The sequence below is a fragment of the Bombina bombina genome, chromosome 1, assembly GCF_027579735.1.
Source record: "Bombina bombina isolate aBomBom1 chromosome 1, aBomBom1.pri, whole genome shotgun sequence".
Classification (NCBI taxonomy): Eukaryota; Metazoa; Chordata; class Amphibia; order Anura; family Bombinatoridae; genus Bombina; species Bombina bombina.
Window position 1 is genome coordinate 311,299,031 of NC_069499.1, and position 27,609 is coordinate 311,326,639.

The 27,609-nt window shown below is 41.1% G+C and overlaps 1 protein-coding gene across 1 annotated transcript in view; it reads right to left on the bottom strand.

Annotated features, from left to right (window-relative positions):
* PTPN4 (protein tyrosine phosphatase non-receptor type 4) overlaps positions 1–27,609 on the bottom strand; it is a gene marked incomplete in the record, with an annotated part of 1,345,721 nt that overhangs the window by 1,060,352 nt on the left and 257,760 nt on the right. The window contains 2 exon segments of the mRNA XM_053698088.1: positions 10,773–10,825; positions 16,729–16,773. Coding sequence (XP_053554063.1) covers positions 10,773–10,825; positions 16,729–16,773 — 98 coding nt within the window.

A 27,609-nucleotide genomic window follows, 5' to 3' on the forward strand; every position in this document is an offset into this window, starting at 1 on the left:
TTGTTCCAGCCTTGCATCGGTCTCCAGGCTGGTTTGGTTTGAGAACTATTACCCTCTTGCTTAGAGGGTGTAGAATTTGAGGCTGGTCCGTTTCTGCGAAAGGGACGAAAATTTGGCTTATTTTTAGCCTTAAAAGACCTATCCTGAGGAAGGGCGTGGCCCTTTCCCCCAGTGATGTCTGAAATAATCTCTTTCAAGTCAGGGCCAAACAGCGTTTTACCCTTGAAAGGGATGTTAGGCAATTTGTTCTTGGAGGACACATCCGCTGACCAAGACTTTAGCCAAAGCGCTCTGCGCGCCACAATAGCAAAACCTGAATTTTTCGCCGCTAATCTAGCTAATTGCAAAGTGGCGTCTAAGATAAAAGAGTTAGCCAATTTAAGTGCTTGAACTCTGTCCATAACCTCCTCATACGAAGATTCTTTATTGAGCGACTTTTCTAGTTCTTCAAACCAGAAACACGCTGCTGTAGTGACAGGAACAATGCATGAAATTGGTTGTAGAAGGTAACCTTGCTGAACAAACATCTTTTTAAGCAAACCCTCTAATTTTTTATCCATAGGATCTTTGAAAGCACAACTATCTTCTATAGGGATAGTAGTGCGTTGTTTAGAGTAGAAACCGCCCCCTCGACCTTGGGGACTGTCTGCCATAAGTCCTTTCTGGGGTCGACCATAGGAAATAATTTCTTAAATATAGGGGGAGGAACAAAAGGTATGCCGGGCCTTTCCCATTCCTTATTTACAATGTCCGCCACCCGCTTGGGTATAGGAAAAGCATCGGGGGGCACCGGGACCTCTAGGAACTTGTCCATCTTACATAATTTTTTTGGAATGACCAAATTGTCACAATCATCCAGAGTAGATAACACCTCCTTAAGCAGAGCGCGGAGATGTTCTAATTTAAATTTAAAAGTAATAACATCAGGTTCAGCATGTTGAGAAATTTTTCCTGAATCTGAAATTTCTCCCTCAGACAAAACCTCCCTCCTGGCCCCTTCAGATTGGTGTGAGGGTATGTCAGAACCATTATCATCAGCGTCCTCATGCTCTTCAGTATCTAAAACAGAGCAATCGCGCTTTCTCTGATAAGTGGGCATTTTGGACAAAATGTTTTTAATAGAATTATCCATTACAGCCGTTAATTGTTGCATAGTAAGAAGGATTGGCGCACTAGATGTACTAGGGACCTCTTGTGTGGGCAAGACTGGTGTAGACACAGAAGGGGATGATGCAGTACCATGCTTACTCCCCTCGCTTGAAGAATCATCTTGGGCAACATCATTATCAGTGGCAACAGTGTCCCTACTTTGTTTGGACACTATGTCACATTCATCACATATATTTAAATGGGGAGGAACCTTGGCTTTCAAACATACAGAACATCGTCTATCTGATGGTTCAGACATGTTAACAGGCATAAACTTGATAGCAAAGCACAAAAACCGTTTTAAAATAAAACCGTTACTGTCACTTTAAATTTTAAACTGAACACACTTTATTACTGAATATGTGAAAAAGTATGAAGGAATTGTTCAAAATTCACCAAAATTTCACCACAGCGTCTTAAAGCCTTAAAAGTATTGCACACTAAATATGAAAGCTTTAACTCTTAAAATAACGGAACCGGAGCCGTTTTTACATTTAACCCCTATACAGTCCTTGGTATCTGCTTTGCTGAGACCCAACCAAGCCCAGAGGGGAATACGATACCAAATGACGCCTTCAATAAGCTTTTTCAGTGGTTCTTAGCTCCTCACACATGCATCTGCATGCCTTGCTTTCCAAAAACAACTGCGCATTAGTGGCGCGAAAATGAGGCTCTGCCTATGACTAGAAAAGGCCCCCAGTGAAAAAGGTGTCCAATACAGTGCCTGCCGTTTTTTTAATACATCCCCAAGATTAAAAGAACTATTTATAGTTATAATCCACTAAATATACTTGTAAAGTAATCGTTTTAGCCCAGAAAAATGTCTACCAGTCTTTAAAGCCCTTGTGAAGCCCTTTATTCTTATACTAAACTAAGAAAATGGCTTACCGGTTCCCATAGGGAAAATGACAGCTTCCAGCATTACCAAGTCTTGTTAGAAATGTGTCATACCTCAAGCAGCAAAGTCTGCCCACTGTTTCCCCCAACTGAAGTTAATTCATCTCAACAGTCCTGTGTGGAAACAGCCATCGATTTTAGTAACGGTTGCTAAAATCATCTTCCTCTTACAAACAGAAATCTTAATCTCTTTTCTGTTTCAGAGTAAATAGTACATACCAGCACTATTTTAAAATAACAAACTCTTGATTGAAGAATAAAAACTACATTTAAACACCAAAAAACTCTTAACCATCTCCGTGGAGATGTTGCCTGTGCAACGGCAAAGAGAATGACTGGGGTAGGCGGAGCCTAGGAGGGATCATGTGACCAGCTTTGCTGGGCTCTTTGCCATTTCCTGTTGGGGAAGAGAATATCCCACAAGTAAGGATGACGCCGTGGACCGGACACACCTATGTTGGAGAAAAGAGCAGCTATCCTCTATAAGAATAGTAGTTCTTTTAGCCAGAGTCGAAATGGCCCCTTCTACTTTAGGCACCGTGTACCATGAATCTTTAATGGAGTCAGCGACAGGAAACTTCTTTTTAAAGACAGGAAACGGGAAAAAAGGTATCCCTGGCTTCTCCCATTTCTGTGAAATAATCTCCGTAGCACGGTCTGGAACAGGAAACACTTCCACAGTGGAAGGAACATCATAGTAAAGATTAAGTTTACTAGATTTCTTAGGGTTAAACACGACAGAAGTATCGGAGTCGTCCAAAGTAGCAAAAACCTATCTAGACAAGAGGTTCAAAATTGCATGGGCAATAAAATTTGGTTCTCTAAACATAGTAGACACTTGTCCATAGGAACAGAATCCTGTTCCATGACTAAGAAAAATTTATTAGCAAAAAAAAAATCACTTTGTTTATTGGTACTGTCACTTTAAGAATCAACAAGGCAGTTAGTCCTCGGCTAAGTAGACATCCCAAGCCCTCACAACTTACAGGTATTAATCCCCAGCACTACACAATAAAAATACTAAGGAGCAATTTGAGAAAAAATAAAACGGCTTGTCAAAACTATCTAAATACGACCTCTACACCTCTGCTTTGTACTGAGGTGCCTACCTGCCCCCTCCGATAACCAAATGATCTCCACTCGCATCCAGCCGCCACCACTCAGATAATAGTGACCGGAAGGTCATATGCCGGGCAAAAATGAAGCTGCGCCACAGAAGGAAAGCATGCCCTTCATAGCCGGCAAAGGCAGACAAAGAGCCGTACTTGAGATAGATGCTAGTGTTTTTGCCATAAAAAAACGAGCCAAGTTAAAAATTAAAACATTAATGCCTGAGCCACCAATAGAAGGTTAACTCCTTCATGCCCATTAAGGAGATTAACCCCTTAAATCTCTTAATCCACATACAAATTAAGTGCCTGCTTAATGCCTATAAATAATCCTTTATGAAGGATTTTAGTCCCAAAGTAAGGTGCAGAGAGTCTTTTTAACCCCTTCAGTGGAAGTCTCCTAGCCCCAGAAGGCAAAAGCACTTACCTGCACATCTAGCCGTCAGGCAGGAGGACAGCTTACAAGGCGTGAAAGGACACAGTCCTTACAGAGACCTGTAGAAAAAACATAATTTATGTAAGAACTTACCTGATAAATTCATTTCTTTCATATTAGCAAGAGTCCATGAGCTAGTGACGTATGGGATATACATTCCTACCAGGAGGGGCAAAGTTTCCCAAACCTCAAAATGCCTATAAATACACCCCTCACCACACCCACAATTCAGTTTAACGAATAGCCAAGAAGTGGGGTGATAAAAAAGTGCGAAAGCATATAAAATAAGGAATTGGAATAATTGTGCTTTATACAAAATCATAACCACCACAAAAAAAGGGCGGGCCTCATGGACTCTTGCTAATATGAAAGAAATGAATTTATCAGGTAAGTTCTTACATAAATTATGTTTTCTTTCATGTAATTAGCAAGAGTCCATGAGCTAGTGACGTATGGGATAATGACTACCCAAGATGTGGATCTTTCCACACAAGAGTCACTAGAGAGGGAGGGATAAAATAAAGACAGCCAATTCCTGCTGAAAATAATCCACACCCAAAATAAAGTTTAACGAAAAACATAAGCAGAAGATTCAAACTGAAACCGCTGCCTGAAGTACTTTTCTACCAAAAACTGCTTCAGAAGAAGAAAATACATCAAAATGGTAGAATTTAGTAAAAGTATGCAAAGAGGACCAAGTTGCTGCTTTGCAGATCTGGTCAACCGAAGCTTCATTCCTAAACGCCCAGGAAGTAGAAACTGACCTAGTAGAATGAGCTGTAATTCTCTGAGGCGGAGTTTTACCCGACTCAACATAGGCAAGATGAATTAAAGATTTCAACCAAGATGCCAAAGAAATGGCAGAAGCTTTCTGGCCTTTTCTAGAACCGGAAAAGATAACAAATAGACTAGAAGTCTTACGAAAAGATTTCGTAGCTTCAACATAATATTTCAAAGCTTTAACAACATCCAAAGAATGCAACGATTTCTCCTTAGAATTCTTAGGATTAGGACATAATGAAGGAACCACAATTTCTCTACTAATGTTGTTGGAATTCACAACTTTAGGTAAAAATTCAAAAGAAGTTCGCAACACCGCCTTATCCTGATGAAAAATCAGAAAAGGAGACTCACAAGAAAGAGCAGATAATTCAGAAACTCTTCTGGCAGAAGAGATGGCCAAAAGGAACAAAACTTTCCAAGAAAGTAATTTAATGTCCAATGAATGCATAGGTTCAAACGGAGGAGCTTGAAGAGCTCCCAGAACCAAATTCAAACTCCAAGGAGGAGAAATTGACTTAATGACAGGTTTTATACGAAACAAAGCTTGTACAAAACAATGAATATCAGGAAGAATAGCAATCTTTCTGTGAAAAAGAACAGAAAGAGCAGAGATTTGTCCTTTCAAAGAACTTGCGGACAAACCCTTATCTAAACCATCCTGAAGGAACTGTAAAATTCTCGGTATTCTAAAAGAATGCCAGGAAAAATGATGAGAAAGACACCAAGAAATATAAGTCTTCCAGACTCCATATCTCTCGAGATACAGATTTACGAGCCTGTAACATAGTATTAATCACAGAGTCAGAGAAACCTCTTTGACCAAGAATCAAGCGTTCAATCTCCATACCTTTAAATTTAAGGATTTCAGATCCTGATGGAAAAAAGGACCTTGTGACAGAAGGTCTGGTCTTAACGGAAGAGTCCACGGTTGGCAAGAGGCCATCCGGACAAGATCCGCATACCAAAACCTGTGAGGCCATGCCGGAGCTACCAGCAGAACAAACGAGCATTCCTTCAGAATCTTGGAGATTACTCTTGGAAGAAGAACTAGAGGCGGAAAGATATAGGCAGGATGATACTTCCAAGGAAGTGATAATGCATCCACTGCCTCCGCCTGAGGATCCCGGGATCTGGACAGATACCTGGGAAGTTTCTTGTTTAGATGGGACGCCATCAGATCTATTTCTGGAAGTTCCCACATTTGAACAATCTGAAGAAATACCTCTGGGTGAAGAGACCATTCGCCCGGATGCAACGTTTGGCGACTGAGATAATCCGCTTCCCAATTGTCTACACCTGGGATATGAACCGCAGAGATTAGACAGGAGCTGGATTCCGCCCAAACCAAAATTCGAGATACTTCTTTCATAGCCAGAGGACTGTGAGTCCCTCCTTGATGATTGATGTATGCCACAGTTGTGACATTGTCTGTCTGAAAACAAATGAACGATTCTCTCTTCAGAAGAGGCCAAAACTGAAGAGCTCTGAAAATTGCACGGAGTTCCAAAATATTGATCGGTAATCTCACCTCCTGAGATTCCCAAACTCCTTGTGCCGTCAGAGATCCCCACACAGCTCCCCAACCTGTGAGACTTGCATCTGTTGAAATTACAGTCCAGGTCGGAAGCACAAAAGAAGCCCCCTGAATTAAACGATGGTGATCTGTCCACCATGTTAGAGAGTGTCGAACAATCGGTTTTAAAGATATTAATTGAGATATCTTCGTGTAATCCTTGCACCATTGCTTCAGCATACAGAGCTGAAGAGGTCGCATGTGAAAACGAGCAAAGGGGATCGCGTCCGATGCAGCAGTCATAAGACCTAGAATTTCCATGCATAAGGCTACCGAAGGGAATGATTGTGACTGAAGGTTTCGACAAGCTGTAATCAACTTTAGACGTCTCTTGTCTGTTAAAGACAGAGTCATGGACACTGAATCCATCTGGAAACCCAGAAAGGTTACCCTTGTCTGAGGAATCAAAGAACTTTTTGGTAAATTGATCCTCCAACCATGATCTTGAAGAAACAACACAAGTCGATTCGTATGAGATTCTGCTAAATGTAAAGACTGAGCAAGTACCAAGATATCGTCCAAATAAGGAAATACCACAATACCCTGTTCTCTGATTACAGACAGCAGGGCACCGAGAACCTTTGTAAAAATTCTTGGAGCTGTAGCTAGGCCAAACGGCAGAGCCACAAACTGGTAATGCTTGTCCAGAAATGAGAATCTCAGGAACTGATAATGATCTGGATGAATCGGAATATGCAGATATGCATCCTGTAAATCTATTGTGGACATATAATTCCCTTGCTGAACAAAAGGTAAGATAGTCCTTACAGTTACCATCTTGAACGTTGGTATCCTTACATAACGATTCAATATTTTTAGATCCAGAACTGGTCTGAAAGAATTCTCCTTCTTTGGTACAATGAAGAGATTTGAATAAAACCCCATCCCCTGTTCCGGAACTGGAACTGGCATAATTACTCCAGTCAACTCTAGATCTGAAACACATTTCAGAAATGCTTGAGCTTTTACTGGATTTACTGGGACACGGGAAAGAAAAAATCTCTTTGCAGGAGGTCTCAACTTGAAACCAATTCTGTACCCTTCTGAAACAATGCTCTGAATCCAAAGATTGTGAACAGAATTGATCCAAATTTCCTTGAAAAAACGTAACCTGCCCCCTACCAGCTGAGCTGGAATGAGGGCCGCACCTTCATGTGGACTTAGAAGCAGGCTTTGCCTTTCTAGCTGGCTTGGATTTATTCCAGTCTGGAGATGGTCTCCAAACTGAAACTGCTCCTGAGGATGAAGGATCAGGCTTTTGTTCTTTGTTGAAACGAAAGGAACGAAAACGATTATTAGCCCTGTTTTTACCTTTAGATTTTTTATCCTGTGGTAAAAAAGTTCCTTTCCCACCAGTAACAGTTGAAATAATGGAATCCAACTGAGAACCAAATAATTTGTTACCCTGGAAAGAAATGGAAAGTAAAGTTGATTTAGAAGCCATATCAGCATTCCAAGTTTTAAGCCATAAAGCTCTTCTAGCTAAAATAGCTAGAGACATAAACCTGACATCAACTCTGATAATATCAAAAATGGCATCACAGATAAAATTATTAGCATGCTGAAGAAGAATAATAATATCATGAGAATCACGATGTGTTACTTGTTGCGCTAAAGTTTCCAACCAAAAAGTTGAAGCTGCAGCAACATCAGCCAAAGATAAGATTACCTGAACACAGATAAGCTTTTCTTAGAAAGGACTCAATTTTCCTATCTAGAGGATCCTTAAACGAAGTACCATCTGACGTAGGAATAGTAGCACGTTTAGCAAGGGTAGAAATAGCCCCATCAACTTTAGGGATCTTGTCCCAAAATTCTAATCTGTCAGACGGCACAGGATATAATTGCTTAAAACGTTTAGAAGGAGTAAATGAATTACCCAAATTATCCCATTCTTTGGAAATTACTGCAGAAATAGCATTAGGAACAGGAAAAACTTCTGGAATAACCACAGGAGCTTTAAATACCTTATCTAAACGTTTAGAATTAGTATCAAGAGGACCAGAATCCTCTATTTCTAAAGCAATTAGTACTTCTTTAAGTAAAGAACAAATAAATTCCATTTTAAATAAATATGAAGATTTATCAGCATCAACCTCTGAGACAGAATCCTCTGAACCAGAGGAATCATCAGAATCAGAATGATGATGTTCATTTAAAAATTCATCTGTAAGGAGAGAAGTTTTAAAAGATTTTTTACGTTTACTAGAAGGAGAAATAACAGACATAGCCTTCTTTATGGATTCAGAAACAAAATCTCTTATATTATCAGGAACATTCTGCACCTTAGATGTTGAAGGAACTGCAACAGGCAATGGTACTTTACTAAAGGAAATATTATCTGCTTTAACAAGTTTGTCATGACAATCAATACAAACAACAGCTGGAGGAATAGCTACCAAAAGTTTACAGCAGATACACTTAGCTTTGGTAGATTCAGCACTTGACAGCGATTTTCCTGTAGTATCTTCTGACTCAGATGCAACGTGAGACATCTTGCAATATGTAAGAGAAAAAAACAACATATATATAAAGCAAAATTGATCAAATTCCTTAAATGACAGTTTCAGGAATGGGAAAAAATGCCAAAGAACAAGCTTCTAGCAACCAGAAGCAATAAAAAATGAGACTTAAATAATGTGGAGACAAAAGTGACGCCCATATTGTTTCGCGCCAAATAAGACGCCCACATTATTTGGCGCCTAAATGCTTTTTGGCGCCAAAAATGACGCCACATCCGGAACGCCGACATTTTTGGCGCAAAATAACGTCAAAAAATGACGCAACTTCCGGCGACACGTATGACGCCGGAAACGGAAATAGAATTTTTGCGCCAAAAAAGTCCGCGCCAAAAATGACGCAATAAAATGAAGCATTTTCAGCCCCCGCGAGCCTAACAGCCCACAGGGAAAAAAGTCAAATTTTAAGGTAAGAAAAATGTTAAATTAAAATGCATTATCCCAAATATGAAACTGACTGTCTGAAAATAAGGAAAGTTGAACATTCTGAGTCAAGGCAAATAAATGTTTGAATACATATATTTAGAACTTTATAAACAAAGTGCCCAACCATAGCTAGGAGTGTCACAGAAAATAAGACTTACTTACCCCAGGACACTCATCTACATATAGCAGATAGCCAAACCAGTACTGAAACGAGAATCAGCAGAGGTAATGGTATATATAAGAGTATATCGTCGATCTGAAAAGGGAGGTAAGAGATGAATCTCTACGACCGATAACAGAGAACCTATGAAATAGACCCCTTAGAAGGAGATCACTGCATTCAAATAGGCAATACTCTCCTCACATCCCTCTGACATTCACTGCACGCTGAGAGGAAAACCGGGCTCCAACTTGCTGCGGAGCGCATATCAACGTAGAATCTAGCACAAACTTACTTCACCACCTCCATCGGAGGCAAAGTTTGTAAAACTGAATTGTGGGTGTGGTGAGGGGTGTATTTATAGGCATTTTGAGGTTTGGGAAACTTTGCCCCTCCTGGTAGGAATGTATATCCCATACGTCACTAGCTCATGGACTCTTGCTAATTACATGAAAGAAAGAAAGAGTCCCCTCTACCCTACTGAAGAGATTAATGTGGACTACGGTTAGACCCCAAAAAATCTTGGTGAAGCAAAGGAAATCCAATTTTCTTCAGACACCAAAACTTCACCTCCTCCATTGACAGAGGCAAAGAGAATGACTGGGGATTATGGGTAGGGGAGTGACACTTAACAGCTTTGCTGTGGTGCTCTTTGCCGCCTCCTGCTGGCCAGGAGTGATATTCCCACTAGTAATTGATGACGTTGTAGACTCTCCATATCTTAGGAAAAAAACATTCTTCATTTATATATGTAGTGTAAGAATAACTATTGATTTACTTTTATATTAAAAGCACTAAATGAACGTCTGCCTCTAGCACTCCCCACTGCCCACAAAAGGGATGATCTTATGAATTAACGTTATAACTACTCTGGATTTGATATAACTTTTCCTAAACAAGATAATTATAGTCTTTTCCAGCCTCCTCTATCTAAAAAGCTAATTATAAAACAAATTACAATGGCTCTATAATTTTAACACTCCATAAGAATAGAAAATAGCCCCCAAGTGCAATGGCAACTTATATAATAACTCTACACAGGTTTATATAAAAGAGTTTTTAAATGATCAACAATTAAAAATGCTACATTTGTGTGAGAAATTAAAGATAGGTATTAACATAAGTTCTCGGCTATAAAATAATATAAAGCTTTAATGCGGCATTCACAAACTTAATAGGAACACTCAAGACTTGAAATTAAGGAGAACATTAAAAGAGACAGTAAACACCAGAATTTTTGTTGTTTTAAAAGATAGATAATCCCTTAATTACCCATTCCCCAGTCTTGCATAACCAACACATTTATATTAATACACATTTTACCTCTGTAATTACCTTGTATCCAAGCCTCTGCAGACTGCCCCAATATTTCAGTTCTTTTGACAGACTTGCATTTTAGCCAATCAGTGCTCACTCCAGGGTAAAGTCACGTGCACAATCTCAATGTTATCTATATAAAACACATGAACTAATGCCCTCTAGTGGTGAATAACTGTCAAAATGCATTTAGATTAGAGGCGGCCTTCAAGGTCTAAGAAATTAGCATATGAATTTCCTAGGTTTAGCTTTCAACTAAGAATACCAAGAGTACAAAGCAAATTTGGTGATAAAAGTTATTTAAAATTACATGTCCTATTGGAATCATGAAAGTGTTTTTTTTTTTACTTGACTGTTCCTTTAATTAAACTAGAATGTGTATAATAGCTCATGGTATACTTACATTGAACTGAATATGATGCCAACAGCGCAGCAGTATTATAAGGACATGGTAACCTATAAAGGAAAATAGAAACAGATAAAAAAATATCACACAATGAATAAAACATTAAAAAGTAAATACATCAGAGAGGTTTTGTTTTTTTTATATATACACAACTTTGCAGATTTGAACTGGTCTTTGAAAGAACATTTTATTGTTTCTCTGGCAGCAGCAATCGAAAGAAAAACAGTTGCAACTGCTTTAAAATCAAAAGAAAAGTAAATCAAAACTATTTCTTTTTTTATCCTATTAAAATTTTCGAGATATTGCTGCAACAGATGCCTAACAAGTTTATACTTATTTATTCCCTAACCAGTTATGACATTGCTACATGCTAGAAAGTTCTTGCAAATAGTGAGACATTTCAGGAAAAACGTAATTTATGCTTACCTGATAAATTTATTTCTCTTGTAGTGTATCCAGTCCACGGATCATCCATTACTTGTGGGATATTCTCCTTCCCAACAGGAAGTTGCAAGAGGATCACCCACAGCAGAGCTGCTATATAGCTCCTCCCCTCACTGCCATATCCAGTCATTCGACCGAAACAAGACGAGAAAGGAGAAACCATAGGGTGCAGTGGTGACTGTAGTTTAATTAAAATTTAGACCTGCCTTAAAAGGACAGGGCGGGCTGTGGACTGGATACACTACAAGAGAAATAAATTTATCAGGTAAGCATAAATTATGTTTTCTCTTGTTAAGTGTATCCAGTCCACGGATCATCCATTACTTGTGGGATACCAATACCAAAGCTAAAGTACACGGATGATGGGAGGGACAAGGCAGGAACTTAAACGGAAGGAACCACTGCCTGTAGAACCTTTCTCCCAAAAACAGCCTCCGAAGAAGCAAAAGTGTCAAATTTGTAAAATTTTGAAAAGGTGTGAAGCGAAGACCAAGTCGCAGCCTTGCAAATCTGTTCAACAGAGGCCTCATTTTTAAAGGCCCAGGTGGAAGCCACAGCTCTAGTAGAATGAGCTGTAATCCTTTCAGGGGGCTGCTGTCCAGCAGTCTCATAGGCTAAGCGTATTATGCTCCGAAGCCAAAAGGAGAGAGAGGTTGCCGAAGCTTTTTGACCTCTCCTCGGTCCAGAGTAAAAGACAAACAGGGCAGATGTTTGACGAAAATCTTTAGTAGCCTGTAAGTAAAACTTCAAGGCACGGACTACGTCCAGATTATGCAAAAGACGTTCCTTCTTTGAAGAAGGATTAGGACACAATGATGGAACAACAATCTCTTGATTGATATTCCTGTTAGAAACCACCTTAGGTAAAAACCCAGGTTTGGTACGCAGAACTACCTTGTCTGAATGAAAAATCAGATAAGGAGAATCACAATGTAAGGCAGATAACTCAGAGACTCTTCGAGCCGAGGAAATAGCCATCAAAAACAGAACTTTCCAAGATAAAAGTTTAATATCAATGGAATGAAGGGGTTCAAAAGGAACTCCTTGAAGAACTTTAAGAACCAAGTTTAAGCTCCACGGGGAGCAACAGTTTTAAACACAGGCTTAATCCTAACCAAAGCCTGACAAAATGCCTGGACGTCTGGAACTTCTGCCAGACGCTTGTGCAAAAGAATAGACAGAGCAGAGATCTGTCCTTTTAAAGAACTAGCTGATAAGCCTTTGTCCAAACCCTCTTGGAGAAAGGACAATATCCTAGGAATCCTAACCTTACTCCATGAGTAACTCTTGGATTCACACCAATAAAGATATTTACGCCATATCTTATGGTAGATTTTCCTGGTGACAGGCTTCTGAGCCTGTATTAAGGTATCAATGACTGACTCGGAGAAGCCACGCCTTGATAGAATCAAGCGTTCAATCTCCATGCAGTCAGTCTCAGAGAAAGTAGGTTTGGATGATTGAAAGGACCTTGTATTAGAAGGTCCTGCCTCAGAGGCAGAGTCCATGGTGGAAGAGATGACATGTCCACTAGGTCTGCATACCAGGTCCTGCGTGGCCACGCTGGCGCTATCAGAATCACTGATGCTCTCTCCTGTTTGATTTTGGCAATCAGTTGAGGGAGCAGAGGAAATCTGATGAACCTCAGTGTTGCTAACTGAGGCCAAGCTAGAAGAGCATTGAATATTGCTCTTAACTCCAGAATATTTATTGGGAGGAGTTTCTCCTCCTGAGTCCACGATCCCTGAGCCTTCAGGGAGTTCCAGACTGCGCCCCAACCTAGAAGGCTGGCATCTGTTGTTACAATCGTCCAATGTGGCCTGCGAAATGTCATACCTTTGGACAGATGGACCCGAGAAAGCCACCAGAGAAGAGAATCTCTGGTCTCTTGATCCAGATTTAGTAGAGGGGACAAATCTGAGTAATCCCCATTCCACTGACTTAGCATGCATAATTGCAGCGGTCTGAGATGCAGGCGCGCAAATGGCACTATGTCCATTGCCGCTACCATTAAGCCGATTACTTCCATGCACTGAGCCACTGACGGGCGTGGAATGGAATGAAGGACACGGCAAGCATTTAGAAGTTTTGATAACCTGGACTCCGTCAGGCAAATTTTCATCTCTACAGAATCTATAGGAGTCCCTAGGAAGGAGACTCTTGTGAGTGGTGATAGAGAACTCTTTTCCATGTTCACTTTCCACCCATGCGACCTCAGAAATGCCAGAACTATCTCTGTATGAGACTTGGCAATTTGAAAGCTTGACGCCTGTATCAGGAGGTCGTCTAGAGACGGAGCCACCGCTATGCCTCGCGGTCTTAGAAACGCCAGAAGTGAGCCCAGAACCTTTGTAAAAATTCTCGGGGCAGTGGCCAACCCGAAGGGAAGAGCTAGAAATTGGTAATGCCTGTCTAGAAAGGCAAACCTTAGGAACCAATGATGATCTTTGTGAATCGGTATGTGAAGGTAGGCATCCTTTAAGTCCACTGTGGTCATGTACTGACCCTCTTGGATCATGGGTAGGATGGTCCGAATAGTTTCCATTTTGAATGATGGAACTCTGAGGAATTTGTTTAAGATCTTTAGATCCAAGATTGATCTGAAGGTTCCCTCTTTCTTGGGAACCACAAACAGATTTGAATAAAATCCCTGTCCTTGTTCCGTCCGCGGAACTGGATGGATCACTCCCATTACTAGGAGGTCTTGCACACAGCTTAGGAATGCCTCTTTCTTTATCTGGTTTGCTGATAACCTTGAAAGACGAAATCTCCCTTGTGGAGGAGAAGCTTTGAAGTCCAGAAGATATCCCTGAGATATGATCTCCAACGCCCAGGGATCCTGAACATCTCTTGCCCACGCCTGGGCGAAGAGAGAAAGTCTGCCCCCCACTAGATCCGTTTCCGGATAGGGGGCCGTTCCTTCATGCTGTCTTGGGGGCAGCAGCAGGCTTTCTGGCCTGCTTGCCCTTGTTCAAGGACTGGTTAGGTTTCCAGGCCTGTCTGGAATGAGCAACAGTTCCCTCTTGTTTTGAAGCGGAGGAAGTTGATGCTGCTCCTGCCTTGAAATTTCGAAAGGCACGAAAATTAGACTGTTTGGCCTTTGATTTGGCCCTGTCCTGAGGAAGGGTATGACCCTTGCCTCCAGTAATGTCAGCAATAATTTCCTTCAAGCCAGGCCGAATAAGGTCTGCCCCTTGAAAGGAATGTTGAGTAATTTAGACTTTGAAGTCACGTCAGCTGACCAGGATTTAAGCCATAGCGCCCTACGCGCCTGGATGGCGAATCCGGAATTCTTAGCCGTTAGTTTAGTCAAATGAACAATGGCATCAGAAACAAATGAGTTAGCTAGCTTAAGCGTTCTAAGCTTGTCAATAATTTCATTCAATGGAGCTGTCTGGATGGCCTCTTCCAGGGCCTCAAACCAGAATGCCGCCGCAGCAGTGACAGGCGCAATGCATGCAAGGGGCTGTAAAATAAAACCTTGTTGAATAAACATTTTCTTAAGGTAACCCTCCAATTTTTTATCCATTGGATCTGAAAAAGCACAACTGTCCTCAACTGGGATAGTGGTACGCTTTGCTAAAGTAGAAACTGCTCCCTCCACCTTAGGGACCGTCTGCCATAAGTCCCGTGTAGTGGCGTCTATTGGAAACATTTTTCTAAATATAGGAGGTGGGGAAAAGGGCACACCGGGTCTATCCCACTCCTTGTTAATAATTTCTGTAAGCCTTTTAGGTATAGGAAAAACGTCAGTACACACCGGCACCGCATAGTATCTATCCAGCCTACACAATTTCTCTGGAATTGCAACTGTGTTACAGTTATTCAGAGCAGCTAATACCTCCCCAAGCAATACACAGAGGTTCTCAAGCTTAACTTTAAAATTAGAAATCTCTGAATCAGGTTTCCCCGAGTCAGAGATGTCACCCACAGACTGAAGCTCTCCGTCCTCATGTTCTGCATACTGTGACGCAGTATCAGACATGGCTCTAACAGCATTTGCGCGCTCTGTATCTCTCCTAACCCCAGAGCTATCGCGCTTGCCTCTTAATTCAGGCAATCTAGATAATACCTCTGACAGGGTATTATTCATGATTGCAGCCATGTCCTGCAAGGTAATCGCTATGGGCGTCCCTGATGTAATTGGCGCCATATTAGCGTGCGTCCCCTGAGCGGGAGGCGAAGGGTCTGACACGTGGGGAGAGTTAGTCGGCATAACTTCCCCCTCGACAGAACCCTCTGGTGATAATTCTTTTACTGTTTAAGGTGAAATCAATACATTTAGTACACATTCTCCTATGGGGCTCCACCATGGCTTTCAAACATAATGAACAAGTAGGTTCCTTTGTGTCAGACATGTTTAAACAGACTAGCAATGAGACTAGAAAGCTTGGAAAACACTTTAAAACAAGTTTACAAGCAATATAAAAAACTTTACTGCGCCTTTAAGAAACACAAATTTTCCCAAATTTTGAAATAACAGTGAAAAAATGCAGTTACACTAACGAAATTTTTACAGTGTATGTAATAAGTTAGCAGAGCATTGCACCCACTTGCAAATGGATGATTAACCCCTTAATACCAAAAATGGAATAACAAATGACAAAAACTTTTTAAACAGTCACAACAACTGCCACAGCTCTACTGTGGCTTTTTACCTCCCTCAATACGACTTTTGAAGCCTTTTGAGCCCTTCAGAGAAGTCCTGGATCATGCAGGAAGAAGCTGGATGTCTGTGTCTGTAATTTTTGCTGTGCAAAAAAATGCCAAAATAGGCCCCTCCCACTCATATTACAACAGTGGGAAGCCTCAGGGAACTGTTTCTAGGCAAAATTCAAGCCAGCCATGTGGAAAAAACTAGGCCCCAATAAGTTTTATCACCAAACATATGTAAAAAACGATTAAACATGCCAGCAAACGTTTTAAAATACACTTTTATAAGAGTATGTATCTCTATTAATAAGCCTGATACCAGTCGCTATCACTGCATTTAAGGCTTTACTTACATTACTTCGGTATCAGCAGCATTTTCTAGCAAATTCCATCCCTAGAAAAATATTTTAACTGCACATACCTTATTACAGGAAAACCTGCACGCTATTCCCCCTCTGAAGTTACCTCACTCCTCAGAATATGTGAGAACAGCAAAGGATCTTAGTTACTTCTGCTAAGATCATAGAAAACGCAGGCAGATTCTTCTTCTAAATACTGCCTGAGATAAACAGTACACTCCGGTACCATTTAAAAATAACAAACTTTTGATTGAAGAAATAAACTAAGTATAAAACACCACAGTCCTCTTACGACCTCCATCTTAGTTGAGAGTTGCAAGAGAATGACTGGATATGGCAGTGAGGGGAGGAGCTATATTGCAGCTCTGCTGTGGGTGATCCTCTTGCAAATTCCTGTTGGGAAGGAGAATATCCCACAAGTAATGCATGATCCGTGGACTGGATACACTTAACAAGAGAAATACAGTTTTAAAACACTTTGAGACATATGGCCTTACCTCCCTGTGAGGATGTCTTGTTTTATCTGCAAAAAATACTGGTACCTTAAAGAAAGTGGGGAAAAAGAAAAAAAATTGTTTAAAGGATTGTTTTAACTTTTTAAAGTCAAGTAATTACAGTATATTTAACTTATAGAAACTTACAAGGAAGGCCATGTAAAGATGAAACTTAAAAAACAAAAACCTGTAACCTACAAATAATGGGTCAAACCCCTAAGAAGCACTCTCCAACTAAGAACTTTTCACAGAGGCGTAACTAGAAACCACAGGGCCCAGGTGCAGGAATTTAAATTTCTTTCTTTCCAGACATGGAGAGTCCACAACATCATTCCAATTACTAGAAGAATATTCACTACTGGCCAGCAGGAAGAGGCAAAGAGCACCACAGCAAAGCTGTTAAGTGTCACTTCCCTTTCCCATAACACCCAGTCATTCAGCCGAAGGGAAATGGAAAAAGAAAAGAACACAAATATGTAGAGGTGCCTAAGGTTTAGTAAAGGGTAGGGTCGTGGACTCTCCATGTCCGGAAAGAAAGAAATTTATCAGGTAAGCATAAATTTTGTTTTTTTCTAAGACATGGAGAGTCCACAATGTAATTCCAATTACTAGTGGGAACCCCAATACCCAAGAAAGAGGACACGGAATGAACAGGGAGGGAGAACAAGACAGGTAGACCTAAACAGAAGGCACCACCGCTTGAAGAACCTTTCTCCCAAAGAAAGCCTCCGCCAAGGCAAAAGTATCACATTTGTAGAATTTGGAAAATGTATGCAGAGAGGACCAAGTTGCAGCCCTGCAAATCTGTTTTGCAGAAGCTTCATTTTTGAAAGCCCAAGAGGAGGAAAAAGCCCTAGTAGAATGAGCTGTAAGTCTCTCAGAAGGCTGCTGTCCAGCAGTCTCAAACAAAACCAATCATACTTCTCAACCAGAGGGAAAGAGAAGTAGAAGTAGCCTTCTGACCCTTACGCTTTCCGGAGAAACAAACAGGGCAGAAGACTGGCGAAAACCCTTAGTAGCCTGTAGGTAGAATTTTAGAGTGTGCACCACATTCAAATTGTGCAACAGGCCCTCCTTATGAGAGGAAGGATTAGGACAGAGAGAAGGAACAATAATTTCCAGAATAATATTTCTATCCGAAACCATAGGGAGAGACCCCAATTTAGTATGAAGGACCACCTTATCGGCATGAAAAATAAGATAATGTGAATCGCACTGCAAAGCCCAGAGTTCAGAAACTCTCCGAGCAGAAGAAATAGCAATAAGAAAGAAACCTTCCAAGATAACAACTTAATCTAGTTCTTAGAGTTTTGCAGCAGGCTCTGTTTGAGCCATTGCATTCCATAGATATTAAGACTCCAAGGAGGAGTAAAAGATTTAAACATAGGCCTGATTCTTACTAGGGCCATTGTAACAAGATTGAACATCTGGCACATCCACCAGACGCTTATGTAAAACATAATTTATGTAAGAACTTACCTGATAAATTCATTTCTTTCATATTGGCAAGAATCCATGAGCTAGTGATGTATGGGATATACAATCCTACCAGGAGGGGCAAAGTTTCCCAAACCTCAAAATGCCTATAAATACACCCCTCACCACACCCACAATTCAGTTTAACGAATAGTCAAGTAGTGGGGTGATAAAATAAGGAGTAAAAAAGCATACAAAAAGAGGAACTGGAAATAAAATTGTGCTTTTTATACAAAAATCATAACCACCATAAAAAAGGGTGGGCCTCATGGACTCTTGCCACTATGATACGAACTAAAGCCTGAACAAAACAGTGAATATCAGGAAGGTGTTCAAGCAAATTTTCTGTAAAATAAAACAAAGAGCAGAGATTTGTCCCTTCAAAGTACTTGCAGACAAACCTTTATCCAAACCATCCTGAAGAAACTGTAAAATTCTAGGAATTCTAAAAGAATGCCAAGAGAATTTATGAGAAAAACACCATGAAATATAGGTTTTCCAAACCCAATAATAAATCTTTCTTGAAACAGACTTACAAGCCCGTAGCATAGTATTAATCACTGAGTCAGAGAAACCTATGACTAAGCGTTCAATTTCCATACCTTCAAATTTAGCGATTTGAGATCCTAATGGAAAAACGGCCCTTGAGACAGAAGGTCTGGCCTTAAAGGAAGTGACCAAGGTTGACAACTGGACATCCGGACAAGGTCCGCATACCAAAACCTGTGAGGCCATGCTGGTGCAATCAGAAACACATGCGATTGTTCCAATATGATCTTGGAGATCACCCTTGGAAGGAAAACTAGCGGCGGAAAAATGTAAGCAGATTGGTAAAACCAAGGAACTGCTAACATATCCACCATCTCCGCATGAGGATCCCTGGACCTGGAAAGGTACCTAGGAAGCTTCTTGTTTAGATGGGAAGCCATCAGATCTATTTTGGGGAGACCCAACACCTGTACAATCTGACAAAATACATCTGGATGGAGAGACCACTCCCCTGGATGAAAAGACTGACGACTGAGATAATCCACTTCCCAATTGTCTACACCTGGAATATTTATCGCAGAAATTAGACAGGAGTTGGATTCCGCCTAGGAAAGTATTCAACATACTTCTTTCATCGCTTAAGGACTGTGAGTCCCCCCTTGATGATTAACATATGCCACAGTTGTGATATTGTCTGTCTGAAAACGAATGAATAAATCTTTCTTTAATAGTGGCCAAGCCTGAATTGCCCTGAAAATAGCACGGAGTTCTAAAATATTGATTGGTAACCTCGCCTCTTAAGGATTCCAAACTCCTTGTGCTGTCAGAGACCCCCAGACAGCTCCCCAACCTGTGAGACTTGCATCTGTTGAAATCACAGTCCATTGATTCAGCATGCAAAGCTGAAGAGGTCTCATATGAAAACGAACAAAGGGGATCACGTCCGATACTGCACTCATGAAACCTAAAACCTCCATGCACATAGCCACTGAAGGGAATGATCGAGACTGAAGGTTTCGACAGGCAGAAACCAATTTCATTTGTCTCTTGTCTGTTAAAGACAAAGTCATGGACACTGAATCTATCTGGAAACCTAAAAAGGTGAGGGTAAATTACAATGTCTGCAGTAACCAAATCTGCAGGCTAGTAATTATATACAGCTGCGCTGCCCAAAAAGCAGCTAAATGTGTGTAGTAACTGACTTATATAGAGACATATATAGGTTATACTTTTATATATGTGTTTAATTGTTATCTTAAAAGGAGCACAATATAAAAAGCAATTGCATGCAATCAAAGGGATAAAAATATACACAAAGTGAAATACAAATACACAGCATAAAAACACATAATATTTTACATATGGCAAATGACAAACATATTGCAATACATAATATAAAAGAATGATATGAAAGAGGACTTTTCCTCTATTGAATCAAAATAAAGGCCAAACGGGTAAAAGAAAAAACTAAACATCTGAATGATATTGTCAGGATTACTGTCTCTTTAAGGCTGTACTGTGTGCTATTCATCTATTGGTCACTTCCTCTATATCTTGCATCATTTCCTCTCGCTCAGTGCTTAGTATTGTTAGTAGCAAGGCTACCACTTAAACTTAAGCTCAAATAAATTCCTAAAAACTTCTGGACTGTTTCATCAGTTTATACAGAAGAAATATCTTTTGACTTCACTCATACTGCAGATTTAAATCTGCTTATTACGATTACAGCTATTATCCTACTCTATCTCAAAGCACAGATTACAACATAGCCTAACAGAGCTTTTTAATTTGCAGTCAGCTGCTGAGAGGATCGCTACAAACTTACCATCTGTAACAGAGACGTCAGGAAATACTTTGTTTCATTGCCGCTCGCTCACTGAGCACTACTGACTACCACTGGCTCCTCCCTTCAGTTCCGCTCTCGGCGTTCAAGCTGTCAGACGCCATTACCACACTGCCGTGTTGTTAAGGAATCAAAATGATCCGTGACAGATAATAAGTACCTCTCGCACACTCTGAACTACCGGTACAGTTATCTTCAAAGTCTAAGGTACTCGTTCCCAAAAACAAAATTTATGCTTACCTGATAAATCTCTCTCTCTTGTGGTGTATCCAGTCCACGGGATCATCCATTACTTGTGGGGATATTCTCCTTCCCAACAGGAAGTTGCAAGAGGACACCCACAGCAGAGCTGTCTATATAGCTCCTCCCCTAACTGCCACCCCCAGTCATTCGACCGAAGACAAGCAAGAAAAAGGAGAAACTATAGGGTGCAGTGGTGACTGTAGTTAAAATTAAAAAACACCTGCCTTAAAGTGACAGGGCGGGCCGTGGACTGGATACACCACAAGAGAAAGAGATCTATTAGGTAAGCATAAATTTTGTTTTCTCTTGTAAGGTGTATCCAGTCCAGGGGTTCATCCATTACTTGTGGGATACCAATACTAAAGCTTTAGGACACGGATGAAGGGAGGGACAAGGCAGGAACTTAAATGGAAGGCACCACTGCCTGCAAGACCTTTCTCCAAAAAACAGCCTCTGAGGAAGCAAAAGTATCAAATTTGTTGAATTTAGAAAAAGTATGAAGCGAAGACCAAGTCGCCGCCTTACAAATATATTCAACAGAGTCCTCATTTTTAAAAGCCCATGTGGAAGCTACCGCTCTAGTGGAATGAGCTGTAATTCTTTCAGGGGGCTGCTGGCCAGCAGTCTCATAAGCTAAACGGATTATGCTTCTCAGCCAAAAAGAAAGAGAAGATGCCGAAGCCTTTTGGCCTCTCCTCTGTCCAGAGTAGACAACAAACAATGCAGATGTTTGACGAAAATGCTTAGTAGCTTGTAAATAAAACTTTAAAGCACGAACCACGTCAAGATTGTGTAATAGACGTTCCTTCTTTGAAGAAGGACTAGGACACAGTGACGGAACAACAATCTCCTGATTGATATTCTTATTAGATACCACCTTAGGAAGAAACCCAGGTTTGGTACGCAAAACTACCTTATCTGCATGGAAGATCAGATAAGGGGAATCACACTGTAAGGCAGATAACTCTGAAACTCTTTGAGCCGAAGAGATAGCTACCAAAATCAGAACTTTCCAAGATAAAATCTTGATATCTATGGAATGCAGAGGTTCAAACGGAACCCCTTGAAGAACTTTAAGAACTAAATTTAAACTCCATGGTGGAGCAACAGGTTTAAACACAGACTTGATTCTAACTAAAGCCTGACAAAACGCCTGAACGTCTGGAACATCCGCCAGACGCTTGTGCAAAAGAATAGACGGAGCAGAAATCTGTCCCTTTAAGGAACTAGCTGACAATCCCTTCTCCAATCCTTCTTGGAGAAAGGATAATATCCTAGGAATCCTGACTTTACTCCATGATTAACCCTTGGATTCACAACAATGAAGATATTTACACCATATCTTATGATAGATTTTCCTGGTGACAGGCTTTCGAGTCTGAATTAAGGTATCAATGACCGACTCAGAGAAAAAAACGTTTGATAAAATCAAGCGTTCAATCTCCAAGCAGTCAACCGCAGAGAAATTAGATTTGGATGTTTGGATGGACCTTGGAGTAGAAGGTCCTGCCTCAGCGGCAGAGTCCATGGTGGAAGGGATGACATGTCCACCAGATCTGCATACCAAGTCCTGCGTGGCCACGCAGGTGCTATCAAAATCACTGAAGCTCTCTCCTGCTTGATCTTGGCAATCAGACGAGGGAGGAGAGGAAATGGTGGGAACACATAAGCCAGGCTGAAGGACCAGGGCACTGCTAGAGCATCTATCAGCATTGCCTGGGGATCCCTTGACCTGGACCCGTAACAAGGAAGCTTGGCGTTCTGACGAGACGCCATCAGATCCAGTTCTGGTTTGCCCCATAGTTGAATCAGCTGGGCAAATACCTCCGGATGGAGCTCCCACTCCCCCGGATGAAAAGTCTGCCGACTTAGAAAATCCGCCTCCCAGTTCTCTACTCCTGGGATATGGATAGCTGAGAGATGGCAAGAGTGAACCTCTGCCCATAGAATTATCTTTGAAACCTCCAACATTGCCAGGGGGCTTCTTGCTCCCCCCTGATGGTTGATATAGGCTACAGTCGTGATATTGTCCGACTGAAATCTGATGAACCTGACCGCAGCTAGCTGAGGCCAAGCCTGAAGAGCATTGAATATCGCTCTCAGTTCCAGAATGTTTATCGGAAGGAGGGCTTCCTCCTGAGTCCACGAACCCTGAGCCTTCAGGGAGTTCCAGACCGCGCCCCAGCCCAGAAGGCTGGCATCTGTCGTCACTATAGTCCACTCTGGCCTGCGGAAACTCATTCCCCTGGACAGATGGACCCGAGATAACCACCAGAGAAGAGAATCCCTGGTCTCTTGATCCAGATTTAGCAGAGGGGACAAATCTGTGTAGTCCCCATTCCACTGATTGAGCATGCAAAGTTGCAGTGGTCTGAGATGTAGGCGGGCAAACGGAACTATGTCCATTGCCGCTACCATTAGGCCAATTACTTCCATACACTGAGCCACTGATGGCCGAGAAGTGGAATGAAGAGCACGGCAGGAAGTTAGAAGCTTTGATAACCTGACCTCTGTCAGAAAAATTTTCATTGCTACTGAATCTATCAGAGTTCCTAGGAAGGAAACTCTTGTGAGAGGGGAGAGAGAACTCTTTTCTTCGTTCACCTGTGAGACCTCAGAAAGGCCAGAACAATGTCTGTATGGGACTTGGCGATTTGAAAAGTCGACGCCTGTATCAGAATGTCGTCTAGGTAAGGAGCCACTGCTATGCCCCGTGGCCTTAGAACCGCCAGTAGGGACCCTAGAACCTTCGTAAAGATTCTTGGTGCCGTGGCTAACCCGAAGGGAAGAGCCACAAACTGGTAATGCCTGTCTAAGAAGGCGAACCTTTAAGTCCACGGTAGTCATATATTGACCCTCCTGTATCATAGGGAGGATGGTTCGGATAGTCTCCATCTTGAAGGATGGGACCCTGAGAAATTTGTTTAGGATCTTGAGATCCAAGATTGGTCTGAAAGTTCCCTCTTTTTTGGGAACTATAAACAGATTTGAATAGAAGCCCTGCCCCTGTTCCTCCCTTGGAACTGGGTGGATCACTCCCATAACCAGTAGGTCTTGAACACAACGTAAGAATGCCTCTCTCTTTATCTGGTTTACAGATAATTGTGAGAGATGAAATCTCCCCTTTGGAGATGAAGCATTGAAGTCCAGAAGATATCCCTGGGAAACAATCTCTAATGCCCAGGGATCCTGGACGTCTCTTGCCCAACCCTGGGCGAAGAGAGAAAGTCTGCCCCCTACTAGATCCGGTCCCGGATCGGGGGCTACTCCTTCATGCTGTCTTAGAGGCAGCCGCAGGTTTCTTGGCCTGCTTCCCCTTTTTCCAAGCCTGGTTAGGTCTCCAGACTAGTTTGGACTGGGCGAGATTTCCCTCTTGTTTTGCATTAGAGGAAACTGAAGCTGCGCCACTCGAAGTTTCGAAAGGAAGGAAAATTATTGTGTTTGGTACTTAACTTATTGGACCTATCCTGAGGAAGGGCGTGACCTTTTCCTCCAGTAATATCAGAAATGATCTCCTTCAGACCAGGCCTGAATAGGGTCTGTCCCTTGAAGGGGATGTTAAGAAGCTTAGAATTTGAAGTAACGCCTGCTGACCAGGACTTAAGCCATAGCGCCCTACGCGCCAAAATGGCAAAACCTGAATTTTTAGCTTGGCTAAATGAAAAACGGCATCAGAAATAAAGGAGTTAGCTAACTTAAGAGCTTTAATCCTGTCTAGAATATCGTCTAGCGGGGTCTCCACCTGTAGAGCCTCCTCAAGAGACTCAAACCAAAAAGCCGCTGCAGCAGTAACTGGGGCAATGCATGCAAGAGGCTGGAGAATAAATCCTTGATGTATAAAAATTTTCTTAAGGAGACCCGCCAATTTTTTATCCATAGGATCTAGGAAAGCACAACTGTCCTCGACGGGGATAGTTGTACGCTTAGCTAGGGTAGAGACTGCTCCCTCCACCTTAGGGACCGTCTGCCACGAGTCCCCTATGGCGGCATCTATGGGAAACATCTTTTTGAAAGCAGGAGGGGGAGAGAACGGCACACCTGGTCTATCCCATTCCTTAGAAATAATTTCCGAAAACCTCTTGGGGACTGGAAAAACATCAGTGTAAACAGGTACTGCAAAGAATTTGTCCATTTTACACAATTTCTCTGGAACCACAATGGGGTCACAGTCATTCAGAGTCGCTAAAACCTCCCTAAGCAATAAGCGGAGGTGTTCAAGCTTAAATTTAAACGCTGTCATTTCAGAATCAGACTGAAGTAATGCCTTCCCTGAGTCTGAAAAGTCACCCACAGATAGAAGCTCACCTGCCTCGGCTTCTGAGCATTGTGAGGGTATATCGGACACAGGCATTAAAGCGTCAGAAAGCTCTGTATTAGTTCTAGCCCCAGAGCTGTCTCGCTTTCCTTGTAGCCCTGGCAGTTTGAACAATACCTCTGAGAGGGTAGCATTCATAACTGCCGCCATGTCCTGTAAGGTAAAAGAATTAGACGTGCTAGATGTACTTGGCGTCACTTGAGCGAGAGTTATAGGTTCTGACGCATGGGGAGAGTTAGATGGCATAATCTCCCTCTTTTCAGTCAGAGAATCCCCTGGAGATAAATTTTTAAGCACCATAATATGGTCTTTATAGTTTATAGAAATTTCAGTACATTTGGTACACATTCTAAGAGGGGGTTCCACCATGGCTTCCAAACATATTGAACAAGGAGTTTCCTCTATGTCAGATATGTTCAACAGACTAGTAATGAGACAAGCAAGCTTGGAAAACACTTTAATAAATGTGAAACAGCAATTAAACAAAAACGTTACTGTGCCTTTAAGAGAAAAAAAACTAGCACTTAAACTGCAAAAGAGTGTAAAAATAAAGTAAAGTCTTTGAAATTTTTACAGTGTGTGTAAGGGACTAAAGCAACATTGCACCCACTTTCAAATGGATGATTACCACTTAGGCCCCAAACCGGATTGAAAAACGTTAAAAAACGTTGTCAATTGAGCACCTTGCCACAGCTCTGCTGAGGCTCCTACCTGCCCTTAAATACGATTTTGTGCAGAAATAACCCCTTTGAAATGGTCCTCAGACGCCAGAGGACTCCTCTAGGGAAGCTGGATGTCTCAGTCTGAATTAAAACTGCGCAGTTAGAGCGCTAAAATAGGCCCCTCCCACCATGTACTGGATGTCAGAGGGGCCTTAAGAAAATACTCCTAGGAGTATCTGACTAGCCATGTGGAAACTAGGCCCCAAATAAAGACTTATCTCCCTCAGAGAAAAAAACGTCCTATTTATGAAGTCATGTAAACGTTTTGTCACTAAGTGATATGAATATTAACATGAGTATTACCCTGTTTTGTAAGCATGATCCCAGTCGCTGTTAAATCACTGCATCAGGCTTACCTCAAATACACAAGGCTCTGTCAGCATTTTCTAGAACTTATTCATCTCTCTAGAAATAAAAATACTGAACATACCTCAAAGCAGGTAAACTGCAGACCGTTCCCCCAACTGAAGTTTTCCCATATTCTTCAGTTATGTGTGAGAACAGCAATGGACCTTAGTTACAAACCACTAAGATCATCAAACCTACAGGCAGAAATCTTCTTCTAATTTCTGCCTGAGAGTAAAACAGTACAACGCCGGTACCATTTAAAAATAACAAACTCTTGATTGAAGGTAAAACTACACTAAGTTACCACATATCTCTTGATACTTCCTTTCTTGTCAAGAGTTGCAAGAGAATGACTGGGGGTTGCAGTTAGGGGAGGAGCTATATAGACAGCTCTGCTGTGGGTGTCCTCTTGCAACTTCCTGTTGGGAAGGAGAATATCCCCACAAGTAATGGATGAACCTGTGGACTGGATACACCTTACAAGAGAAACATCTTTTACACGGCATATTTTGAAGCCTGCCACATTTTCAAGTTGTCATAACCAATACTGCACGATATATCAAAACCTTCTAATTGAACAACTTATAGTAAGAAGATATAGCACAAACTTCTCTAATTCTTTTGTTTTATTATAAATATCATATATTCCCACTGGTATATATTGATTAATATTCTCATCAATTTGGGATTTTAATTAATAATCTGACACAGCATATTTAGGAATTCTCTCCTCCCATATTGAATTCCAGAGATTGCAAGTGTAACAAAATTAATATTTGGAGATCAGCAGTTGTATTCCACAAATATAGTGAATACCTTACAGATATAGATACCCCATCCTCCCCTTCTTCCTCATCTCCTTTTATAGAATTAGGCCAATTAAAAAGCACAAAACAATTACCTCAAAGGGAGGGAAGAAAAAGAAGATCATCAGAAAGAGAGGAAAGAACGGAGGATCTAGAAGGCACAAAAAAGACAAAAAAAATCATAGATCAAGGAGAAAGGTGTAACAATGGGATTTTTAACTGAAGTGGAAATTTGCTAAGTAAATCTCAAGAGGAAATTTTAAGCAAAGGGCTTACATTTGCACCTACTGCAAAGTTAAATAAATTTGGGACTTATATTAACGACCATAAATGCATTCGTAAGTTAACAGTTAAAAGGTGGTACATGAGAAATGGGCCAGAATTAAAACATCAGAATAACACATTATCAGATAAATTTACACATACAGATTTGAAACGAAAATCATCTTTTTATCCAAAATATGATAAAGGTTCCCAGATAGAGACTTTCGAGAAATTATTACTAAAAGATATTGAGAATATTAATAAAACAAAAATTGATCAAATCAAAAATAAAACTCAGTAAAAAACAGCTAAATATCATTAGAGACCTTGAAAGACGACAATCTTAATAAATAAATAATTTATGAATAAAATCTGCGG